At 35.2% G+C, this 12382-nt stretch overlaps 1 protein-coding gene and 1 long non-coding RNA gene across 2 annotated transcripts; one reads left to right on the top strand and one right to left on the bottom strand.

Annotated features, from left to right (window-relative positions):
• Window positions 1-575: 575 nt before the first annotated feature.
• Window positions 576-1033, top strand: LOC110894094. The gene is made up of 2 exons (XR_002566107.2): window positions 576-738; window positions 843-1033. It is a non-coding gene; the product is annotated as an uncharacterized LOC110894094 (long non-coding RNA).
• A 6807-nt stretch (window positions 1034-7840) lies between these two features.
• On the bottom strand, window positions 7841-11647 carry LOC118484995. The gene is made up of 4 exons (XM_035981183.1): window positions 11323-11647; window positions 10239-10338; window positions 9803-10085; window positions 7841-7933 (listed from the first exon to the last, which is right to left on the bottom strand). Exons 1-4 carry the CDS (start codon window positions 11645-11647, stop codon window positions 7841-7843), a joined length of 801 nt encoding a protein of 266 aa, XP_035837076.1.
• Between the last annotated feature and the right edge of the window lie 735 nt (window positions 11648-12382).

Genomic DNA, 12382 nt, shown 5'->3' with positions numbered 1-12382 from the left:
AATGTGGCCGGTGTTGATAGAAGAGATGATCCAACACGTGCTTCAAATGCAAGTAAAGAGGTTGAGGACACAATGGATGATTCTACACATGTCTATGGAATGAGCGCAAGGCTTAAGGTAATTTATTTATATATTTATACATTGTGTTTAATTATTGACTAACTAATTTCCGAATATTTTTTTAGGATTTTGATCAATTTCAAAGTAAAGATTTTACAATTAACAAAAAATCAGAATTGCAAATGTATTTGGAGGAGTCAAGGGTTGACAGAAGCTATGAACCTGATGTGTTGGCTTTTTGGAAAGCCAATGAGTTTAGATATCCCGCACTTGCGAGAATGGCAAGAGAATTTTTGACCATTCCGGTATCTACTGTCGCATCGGGGTCTACATTCAGTGCAAGTGGAAGAGTCCTTAATGAACATCGAAGTTCACTTAGCAAAGATACCGTTAAGGCTCTCATATGCACAAAAGATTCGTTATTTGGAGATTATTGTAATGTCTTTTCTCTTGATTTTTTTATGTTTTTTTTGCATGGTATTCTATTAATGTTATTATGTATATTTGTTTGTACTTTGTAGGTTCAAACCAAGTTAGTGTAGATGAGCTCACAGAAGATATAATGTCGCTTGACATTAGCCGTGAATCAGATGCTTCAAATTCTGTGAACAATCCTAAGGTATCCACTCCAAATGCTTCAAGTAGTGTTGCTTGTTAAAAATCAGAGAACATCTCAAGGTACCCACTTCAAATGTTTCTAGAAATGTTGCTTGATAAAACTATATGAATGAGTTTATGTTAAATTACCCATGCCTAATACGACTGTAATTATTTGTGTGTAGGTTTGATTATTTGGAATTGAAGATCTTGAGAAAGAAAGGCATATGGGAACTTGAATGTTGAAACTATTTGGATGTTATGATTAGACTTTTATGGATTTCGTTTTAAGTTTGTTAAGACATTATGTGTTTATGCATTTTTATGACTTTTGTGAACCTTTGGCGACTAAATTTTCATTAAACAGGTTCCTTAATTGCTAATTTCAAATATGGAATAATAGGTCATGTTCGTGTCTTAACAGATCGTGTTCGGGTCTTAACAGGTCGTGTTTGGGTCTTAAACAGGTCATATGATATGTTGGCAACATTTTCGTGTCTTAACAGGTCATTTCGTGTAACCTGTTTATTAACAGGTTCGTGTTTGGAAAATCTGATACGATAAGATTTCGTGTCGTGTTCGTGTTTATAGGTTTCGTGTTCGTGTCTTAACAGATCGGGTTGACCCGATATGCCAGCCCTAGTTAAGGGGAAACGAATTAAAAAAATAAAACCTTAGTGGTGGAGCCAAGACTTGAACTTGAGACCTCTATATTATTTTATTTTGAGTTGGTTTTTTCTACTTCACCACCAACAGTTTTTTACATAACAAATGGATGCACACACAAACACACACATATATATATATATGTATGTATGTATAAAGTGTAAAATACATTACGGCTTAACGTACATCACGTACGCGACCAAATTACGCACGTTATTTTGAAAATCACGCACGTTATAAACTCAACAAAACCTAATCACGCATGTTGAAACAAATAATCACGCACGTTATCACGCATGCCCTACCTCCTAGTTCAAAAATCGCATCCTTTGTTCTACGATCTGAAACCACTGTTACTGCCATCTGACTCTAATCGAATCAAAGCTTGGTCATGTTCATGCATCCTCTGTTCTACGGTCTGAATCAAAGCTTGGTCATGTTTCTTCATCCTCTGTTCTACGGCCTGAATCAAAGATTGGTCATGTTTTCTTCATCCTCTGTTCTACGGTTTGATTTCGAGGGTCGATATTTTGATGAAACTTTTCGAAATCAACGATGAATTTGAACCCAATTCGATGAAATTGACCGAATAATAGCCAATTTGAAGTGAAACGAAAAGAAATTTGAACCCAATTCGATGAAATTGATCAAACCCAGGCTAAATGAAAATTTGATATAATCACGCATGTTGGTTTTTTGAGTTTATAATGTGCGTGATTTTCAAATGAACGTGCTTAATTTGGTCGCGTACGTGATGTACGTTAAGCCGTAATGTACGTTAACCTTCCTCTCTACATATATACATATATATAAGCTTATAAAAACCTTTTGGGCCATTTGAAAATTTAGGCCTCAGACGACGACATGGGTTGGCCAGCCTAATAGCCGGCCCTGGAAAGGGTTGTGGACTAAACTTTCGTGTTACGACTGTGTGCATAAGCTTTTGTTTGGGGGAGGATTGTATTTAATTATTTTAGAGTTAAAAAAACTACCTTGTTTTAACAAGCATGCCTAACTGCCTAAGTGGGTTGTGTCAACATACGGACTTATTTAACACGGTTACATAAAAGGGTTATGTGTATCGTAAAAGGGTTTACACATATTTGTAAATATGTTATAGACGTGTGAACTCGTTTACAACCCTACTTATACGCAAACCCATCTAATTTCTTATCGAATCATGCCTTATTAGCATGTCCTATTATAAATTACTCAATTTAGTTGTGTTGCTCTCTCAATACCGATCTATCTGTATTTTGTAAATTTACAAATAGTAAATACGATATTTAGTTGCAAAACCAAGTATCTAAATTAGGGTTGTAAACGAATCAAACGAACACGAACAAGGCCATGTTCGTGTTTGTTCGTTAAGGAAATTAACATGTTCGTGAACTGTTCACGAACGCATACCGAACATAACTTTATGTTCATGTTCGTTCGTTAAGGAAATTCATCTGTTCACGAACAGTTCGTGAACACTGGTCTCGAACACAAATGAACGCAAGCAAATAAAAACGAATGCACACGAACATTTAACTTGAAAAAAATAGAATATTATCCTTAAACATTGGATATAAATAGTTAAATACAACCATCAAATGATAAATCAAAACACAAGAAGTCTACTACACCACCAAACGATAAATCAAGTTTAACCAACTTAGACATAATTATCCTCAAAAATGTCTTAGAATGTCCAAATTTTAGCTAACTTGGAAAAAATAGGGTTTCAAGTTTTCAATATGTTTAGATAAAAGGTTTGTTATTTATTATTTTTTAATATAATCAAACGAACACGAACGAACATAATCGAACATATTACCGAACGTTCACGAATGCAGTCGAACGAACGAGACCTGTGTTCGTGTTCGTTCGCTAAGCTAATCGAACGAAAATTTTTGTTCGTGTTCGTTTGTTAAGCTAATCGAACGAACATAAACGAACTTCCCGCCAAACGGTTCACGAACTGTTCGTTGAACGTTCGGTTCGTTTACAGCCCTAATCTAAATGACACCTTTTATATATCAATCCATCTTTTGTTAAATGTACTATAGGCTTAAAAAGCGCATTGCTAAACATACACATCCGAAAAGGGGTATTAATAGGGATGGTAATCGAACTCGAACTTGATGGGTAAACCGGAAACCTAGCATATTTAGGACAAACATAGGGTCGGGTAATATGGTATGTGGGATTACTTTTTATTTTTTCACAGGTTTAGGATGGGTATGAGATTTATTGATATACCTGTAAACACCTGATAACATATGCCCGTTTACTCGATTATATGTCCGACTATGCGTATAATTGTGATGTTATATCATATATATTTCGTATAAAAAGTTATACACATTAAATATGGATGAATTTGAAAAGAGAAAAACAGACAACAATGATAGGTAATATGAATTTTACCCCCACCTTATTATTATATGGGTGCTACTTTCTACACCTCCTATTTACTTTTTTCACCCTCTCTCCTCTCACATACTTACAGGTGGGGCCTGCGTGAGACCGACAGTTTTCCTCTCACAAGTAACTAAAACACAGACGTACATGTTATGAGAAAGAAATATTCAGCTTAATACCCCGTAACACGGGCGGGGAAAACCTAGTTTTAGCTATTTACTAAACTCTCACTGAATTAATCTTACTCATTAAAGTTATACGATAAAAAATAAAATCTTTTAGGTTATGATTATTGTGTGTATAAAGCATTTTTCTGTCATTTTGTTGAGAAAACAAAATTCATATTTTCAAAGATATGGGAAAATAGTTTTACAGAGAACATTCTGTTGAATAATATTTGTAAATAGTCAAAAATTACTCATGTAAACTAAACCTAGAATTTTTATATGTACACAAGCAAACAATGAGGGTCCCATTCCTTTATTGGAAAACCAATAATGAGGACGATCGACCCCAGTAGCCAGTAAATAAGTGTTTATTTTAATAAATTGTCCATGGAAAAGACTTTTTCCTAATAATTTATTTGTTTTTTTATTTATTTATATAATCTAAAACCGTAACATTTTGACTCGTCGCCTTATGCATGTGATTTTTATCGAGGTTGATGTTATTCCACTAGTTGCCCCTTAGAGTGTTTTTTCAATAAATTATTATCAAGTCATAAAATTGAAACTTAATGTTTTTTTTTTTTTTTTTGTGTGTTTTATATTTCATCTATACAAATAACTGTTATCTATAAATAAATATTTTTTATTAGAAATTTATAATAATGAATAACTGTTATATATAAATAAATAAATACTTTTAATTTTGAATTTATAATAAATTTCTTACAATGTTAGTTATTATATAAAGTTTGTACTTAAATATTATCTAAGATCTTGGTGCACGAAAAATAATTCTTACAAACGATGGACGGGGTCCTAATTTTTGAGATGAAAGAGAATAGTAGCTCAAGATAAAATAAATAAAAACAATATTATTCTTTTTAAACAATATAATTCTTACAAAGTGACAACGACAACACCACTGAAAGGCGGGAACAAAATAACTGCTACTGTCGGAGTATCACTCATGGAGAGGTGAGAACAACACTTATGAAGATGGGTAAGGCTAAGGCAGTTGATCCGGACAACTTACCGATTGAAGTGTGGAGGTGTTTGGGAGATGAAGGAGTGCAATGGCTAACTACTTTGTCCAATGTTATTTTCAAGTATGGGAAAATGCCAGATCAGTGGAGGAGTAGTGTTGTAGTACCTCTTTATAAGAACAAAGGAGATGCCCAATGTTGTGGGAATTATAGAGGTATTAAGTTGCTAAGCCATACGATGAAATTGTGGGAAAGGGTGATTGAGACTAGAATTAGAAAAGAGACTCAGGTTACGGTAAACCAATTTGGTTTCATGCCAGGGCGATCAACTACGGAAGCCATTCACATTCTAAGGAGACTAATGGAAAAATATAGAGAAAAAAAAAGCAAGATCTACATATGGTCTTCATTGACCTTGAAAAGGCATACGACAGTGTACCACGTAGACTGATCTGGGATACTTTGGAGGGTAGAGGGGTTCCTGGGAAGTATATGGACATAATCAAATATATGTATGATAGAACTGAAATTAGTGTTTGTGCGCCTGTAGGAGATACCAATTTACGATTCCTTCCCTGTGGAGATATGTAGGATCGTTGTTGAACCCGAATGAGTCAATTAAAAGAGTTGTTTATCCGATTCAAAGGCGGAATCGGTGAAACGGACGCTCAAACTAATTATAATGCTTCTTTGATTGATTTAACAACGTTTACAACCTGAAAGCAATTTGGCAGCACTTCGTTACAAGTTCCAGATCCGTTGCCAAATGAATGAAACAGTGCCCTATATATAGTTGAGGTAGTTTCGCCTATATAGACAAGTCCATATGAGCGAAACCTGTTACAAGTAGTTTCGCTTTTATGGACATTGTCCATATGAGCGAAACCTCTTGTATAACCACTCATCTTCGACTCTCGAACCTCGTGCACTGATTATTCTAATCTATCATATTCTATTACATGATGCAAGACGAAGTCAATAGACGTAATGCACTAACAGACTCCCCCTCGGATATTGACGAAGTCTTCAGTGACTATTCTCTGTTATGACACCTCTTCAGTCTTGATCATTTTGCCTACTCAATCAGATTGTAACAATGTAAGCATCTTTCAATCTTTGTCTTTGATCAGCTTCAAACTTTTAATGTTATACCAGGATCTCATCACTGGCTTTATCATCAACAGCTTCATCATCAGCAGGCTCCCCCTCTCGTCAAGCTTTCGTGCTTTTAGGGATCGACACCTCTCTTTCCAGCTACAAGCTCTTTCTACCTTCTAGCTTGTCTTCAGACTCCCCCTTAGACTCTGCTCTCGGGATCGTAGTCTGGACTTTTCTGCAATCACTCATACACTTGATAAGTAACAACATTTTAAGAATTCCAGAAATCATAATCTGACAAATCAAACTTTTAAACACTCCCCCTATCATCAAAATTCAAATAATTTTGCAATTTCAACAAACAGGATCAAAACTAACTCTTTAACAGTATAAGCATCCAAATCCCCCATAGTTAATCATCCAAGTCCAACTTAATGACCTTGGAGATATCACAAACTGTTTTTGAATTTTTATAGAAATTTAAAATTTCAAATTAATGAACTTGTTTTATTTACAGAAACACAATCAGCTTTCTTAGATTTTGAAACTCAGCATGTCAGACATCGGTTGTCGAAAATAACGCAGAAATCAAAATCTTTTTGTATTTTCTGAAAATATAAAGCAGTAAAGAAATATGTACAAACATATTTACAGATAATATTTTTGTTTTGAGTATGCAACAGAGGATTATATCAGCTTTTGACAAGTCACATGTACCGTTGAGCTTAGTTACACGTTAAGAATTAAACAATTCACTTAGATTGTCGATATACTGGTCCACTTAAATTTTCATACAAATTTCAACTGATTCAGGATACGATTTAGATGTTTTAAAACTTAAACTTATTCATGTGTCCCACCTCTTGAATATACTCCCGTATCCAGAATCCCAGATATTCAGTCTTACAGGTGAGTATACCACAAATGATATCTGTAAGGGGTTAAATGCGAGGGCCGTGAGAGCTCAGGTCGATACTTTCGTATACGCAGAGAGATGACGGCTTCGACTTTCTGGTGTGTCCCCTTTAGAGGATCTTTTAGTTACAACAGCAGCGACTATCAATTTTATTGTTTCATCAGCTTGCTGAGGGCGATGCTGTATTTCAAGCATTTGCGGAAAGTATTATTGACTAGGTCAGAACTTCCATTCAGCAGAAGTCCCAGAATAATACCCCAGATATCACTGAGTATAAAGACCTAGTATCTCAGAATATGGGACCTTTCAAACAAGATTTCAGGGGTTACCTATATATCCAAGTAGTGTTCCCCATGAAATAAGCAAGTGTTTGAATTTAAGTTTATATCCCGAAAAAGTTTACTAAATGTATAAAAACCTATCGACACATCATTAGTGAGACTGTTTAACGCTATTTAATCATTACAATTCTTTAGCAAACTGTAACTGTCTACTGATGTACTATCATTTCCTCTTTTTACGCAAAACTCAAATTTTTGACTTTTATCATGTTTTTGGCTTTTTCAAATTTTCAAATGTTTTTGGATTTTCTAATGACAATTTTTCTCCCCCTAAAATGCAAAATCATTAAAAAATTTGACAACACGATACTGATAGCTTTGCTTCGCCATCCATTTTCTGCATCTTGTGAACTGAATTACAAAAAAACAGTAATTACCCCCATGATTTACAACACATTGATTTTTACAGTTTGAAAACCGTTTTTCAATCTGATGAATGTAATCATGTTTGTTCAGCCGTGAGGGTTTCGGCGTATTCAATCAACATTTATTCAAACAAAACTAAAAACAAACATATTTTTGGTTTTTACTTTTTCAAGTTTTTAGGGTTTTGAAAATATTGTTTATTTATGTACAAACAATCACTCAAACTAAACTCCCTGTTCAACCAAACCAGGGTCCTGCAACCTCTTCCTCCTCTCCAAGTACCAGGCTGCTCCTGTTTTGATTCTCACAGTCTTTGGTTCCGATGAGCACCTGCACATTTCAACAATTTGATTATTTGAACAATTTAGCCCAGGTCTGTTGGACCTTAGGCATTTCAACACAATAATTTTCATTCAATTTTGGAAATTCTTTGTCATTTAAAACTTTTTCAGCTTTGATCTCAACTTTCACATCTTTTACCGACAACACTTGTTTCTTAGCGCTCCACACTTGACCTTTCGGAGTACCTCTTTTGTAAAAGTTTGTTTCTTTTTGAACCTTTTGATTTTGAACAACATTGTTAGGTTTCCAAAACTCTTGAGGTTTTGTCATATCAACAGATGTTCTCCAACTCTGTGTTGTTCTGAATCTGGGTGTGTGAGAATTCCAGGTCTGTCTCGACTCAAACCTGTTAGGGCTTGATTTCCATTTTTGATTGGAAGCAAACTTGTTTGTATTGTATCGCCAAGTTTGTTTCGAATCAAATCTGGTTGACCTTTGTTTCACACCCTCATATTTCTGTTTTTCAACATCAATAGGCTTTGGATTTTGACACTTTCGTGCAACATGTCCAATTTGATCACATTTAAAACACACTTTCTTTGAAACATCCTTGGCCTGTTGTTGTTTCTTTTTCATAGCATCAAACTCCTCATTAGACTATTGTCCAAATTTGAGTTTTTCCTCTTCTTTCAAGCTTTTCCCTTGAACAAAATTCATCTTTTGTTGCAAATATTGTTGTTTACTTTTATTCCAATTCTGGTTCCTTTTATAACCCAAACCAGCCTTCATGTTTTTCTTCTTAGAACCAGGCTTGTTATAAAAAGATTTATGACCTTTACCAGCAAACTTTGGAATCTCAGACTTTTCAATCTCAACCATTTTGAAAACTTTATCAACCTTTTCTGAAATCACATTCTGAATCGGGAATACAACATCTAAGAATAATTTGCCCGATCCAATCATGGTATAAACCAATCCCTTTGAATCATCATTCAAATTTTTCTTAGATTTTGTGTTTTTCAGATATCCATCATAAAGATTTCCTTCATCTTCATCCTGTGATTCAAACTTACCTTTTGCAGACTCATCTTTCAAAACGCTATCAACAACCTTACTTACCACCTCTGAATCATCAGAATCATCAGATTTGGTGTAAGTCACATCGATACTTTCAGGTAATTGGTCAGCTATGTTCAAACCCTTTGCCACCTTTTCCTCATCATAAAAAGTATAATTGTTTCTCAATGGTGGTGGTACCTGATGAAATTCTGAACCAATACCCTTTTTGCAATTGTCAGTATCTTTGTCATCTGGTGTGATGTTGAAAATGCGTTCGAGAATGTACGAAGAGTTATGATAACTTTGAAGTTTTGTAACAATCTTTTCTTTTTCAGCCAAGACTTGTTTAAGATTAGCAATTTCATCAATACATTTGTTCAATTCAATTTGCTTTTCTTTAAACTTTCTTTCATACATTTCTTTAGTGACTAAAGTTTCAGATAATCTTTGATCAAAACTTTTGACTTGGCTTTTCAAAGTATCATAAGCTTCTTGTACTCTCTGACTCGACCACTTTAAAGAATCATACTGTTTTTGTAAATCTTGAAATTTAGATTCTTTTTCAACACAATCAACACATTTAGATATACACTTTTCTTTCAAAACCTTATATTCTTCTTCAAGACCATGACATTTTAGTGTTAGCTTTTCGACTTTTAATTTCATAATTTCATCTGTTTCAACCATTTCTTTACATTTCGTTTTGAAAACATTTTCAAATTTGGTTGCTTCAATTTCTTTTGCTTTTATTATTTCTTCTTTTTCAGTACAGGCTTTGCACATTTCTATGCAATTCCTGCACTTGTTTTCCTTTTCATCAACTAAATCAACATTCGATAAGTCAGAAGATTTTCTTACCTCAGTCTCTTTCAGCACCGATTCTTCTGTCTCAGCTTTCTGAACTTCCTCTTTCTTCTCTTCTTTTCCGTCTTTCTGTTCTTCTTCAGCTTTCTGATCCTTTTCAGCAGCAATCTTCGCAACAGCTTTTACTTCTTCAATCATCTTCTTCAATTCTTCTTCTTTTCTCTTTTTCAGCTCTACCACCTTCGGAAGACTTGCTTCACAAACCTCTCTTATCTTCTTCTCCAAATCAGGCAAATACTCTTTATCAGATAACCTTCGTGTGTTGAAAGTAGCTTGCCTTGGAAGCAGATTTGTTACAGCTTTGAAATCCACTTTTGATGGGTCAGCAACTGGATTACCCTGTGGATCCATGTAACATTCCAATTCTTCATTCCATCGTTTGGCTCTCTGGGCTTCTTTAAAAGGTTCGTTTAATTTTCCAATTTCCCACCTTGCATAGTCTGCTTTCCACCATCTATCAGGATCAGCATCAGCACCAAATGCATACCCAACAACATCTTTTTCTGGGCAAACTTGACTCCAGTCGTAACCTTCATCGTCATATATAACTGCAAGAGCCCTTGATTTTTCTTCAGCCTGTTTTAATCTTGGTGGCTCAGACTTGTTCTGATGGTAAATCGCTTTCTTGTAATAATCTTCGTTGAACGGGTTTTCAGAATCATCAGCAGCATACGCATTTCTGCACTCGCGCTTGAAGTGACCTTTTTGTTTGCATTTGAAGCATGTCACTTTGGATTTATCAAATCCCAGTTTGGTAGATGGTCCACCAATTGACTTCCTCCCTGTAATCTCCATGAATCGCTGTGCTCGACGAACCGCACTGGCCATACACCATCTTATGTCCATTAGTTCCATCTCCTCGGGGTCTAATTGATCATAATCTTCTTTCGTCAAGTTGGTGTTGCCAATCTTCCCTGCAACGAGGCATTCATACGATTCAAGTACAGATGCTAAGAAAACCATCTGTTATTTTGCCGACTCTTCGCTGAAATTCTGCCCATTCTTCAAATCAACTGCGATATTACACTGGAATAGATTCTTTGAAGCAGATTGGTCTGAAGTGTTTGAAGAAGATCCACTGTGAAGACTTTCATTGTTCACTGAATTTGAACTTTCTGCAGAAAACGCTGTTTTTGGAGATGCAGCCTGTGGTACATTTCCTCTGTAGTAAAGTTCCACATTCTGCTGATAAGCTGGACTATTGACTTTGGATCTTTTTATCTCCAACTCATGGCTTTCAAGCCTTTCAATCAGCAAATCCACTTTTAGATCATTAGGCTTGATTGTATTTTTCAGCATTAGAGCGAAGTATTGCCAATCTTGATCATTGGGCAATGATTCAAACAATTTATCCACCATCGTCTCTTCAGAATATTTAATTTCATGTCTGGCCAATTCCATTTTCAGATGTCCGAATCTCTCGATCATTTTACAAACAGATTCATTTTTCATACAACATAATAAATCAAACTCTTTACGCAACAATTTCTTTTTGTTTTTGACAATTTCATTACTTCCTACACACTTTTTCCCTAATGCTTCCCACAAACTCTTTGAAGTTTTCTCTTGTTCAAGTAACGAAATAATATCCTCTCTCACTGACTGTTTGATTAATGTGATCATCTTATATTCAGCCACAATATTTTTTATGTCTATGTCTGTGAAATCTTTTGGATCGATTAATTCTCCTCCCTCTTTCACTGGTTCAATGTATCCATTTGTCAATTTTAACCAGCTTTCAGGAGCGAAAGCTTTTACCCAACCCTCAAATCTGTTTTCCCACCAGTTATAGTCTTCAACTTTCATTAACTTTGGTGGCTTCTGTTGACTTTCGTACATGTTCTCAAACTTCAAATTCTCCGAAATCTCTCTTGAATATTCTTTCAACTCAGATCTTCTATCTGTCGATTCGGAAGTGAACGCGTTGTAGAATGTGTTGTAGAACTCTTCACCGTTGTTTGATATCTTCAATAACCTGAAAGTAAATGAACAGCCTTAATCAGTTTAAACAATATCAAGCAATCTGAAATACACTGACACTCGTTTGTCGTGAAATGATTTGACACGATAAAGTTCACTCTCGAGCGAAATATGACACACGGACGAAATCTGATTGAACGAATGAGCGAAACCCAAGTGATAACCAGATGAGCGAAACTATCTTGGACAAATGAGCGAAACTTTTTGATGACACATAAGCGAAACCTGATTTGACTTATAAGCGAAACCTTCTTAAACCAAATGAGCGAAACTTTATTGGACCGAATAAGCGAAACCTTGTTGGACCGAATGAGCGAAACCTCCCATAAAGATGTTCACTGGAGCGAAACTATGATGTTCATACGAGCGGAACTATGTGATCTTTGGAGCGAAACTATCAAATGATGTGACACTGGAGCGAAACTAGGTGGATCTATGAGCGAAACCACACATTGTCCGAATAAGCGAAACTATATCCGAAAGTGATTTGGTCCATTTTTAGGTCGAATTTTGTCCTGAAACTTTCAAGGGTTTGTTATTATCCACTAATACACATTCTGTGAAAAATTTGGCCGATTTTAACCGTGGAAACTT

This window comes from Helianthus annuus, chromosome 12 (assembly GCF_002127325.2).
Source record: "Helianthus annuus cultivar XRQ/B chromosome 12, HanXRQr2.0-SUNRISE, whole genome shotgun sequence".
Taxonomy (NCBI): domain Eukaryota; kingdom Viridiplantae; phylum Streptophyta; class Magnoliopsida; order Asterales; family Asteraceae; genus Helianthus; species Helianthus annuus.
Note: the sequence above shows the minus strand (reverse complement) of the source record. Positions and strands in the feature narration are given on the sequence as shown.

Excerpts from the sequence above, each read along its gene's own strand:
- LOC118484995 (XM_035981183.1), bottom strand. The coding sequence starts at position 11,647 with ATGTACGAAAGTCAACAGAAGCCACCAAAGTTAATGAAAGTTGAAGAC. Across the intron at positions 10,339-11,322 it reads AGGGAAAAAGTGTGTAGGAA|GTTACGACTGGAGTCAAGTT; the intron begins GTAATGAAATTG and ends ATGACGATGAAG. Across the intron at positions 10,086-10,238 it reads TGGAAAGCAGACTATGCAAG|GCAAGCTACTTTCAACACAC; the intron begins GTGGGAAATTGG and ends TCTGCTTCCAAG.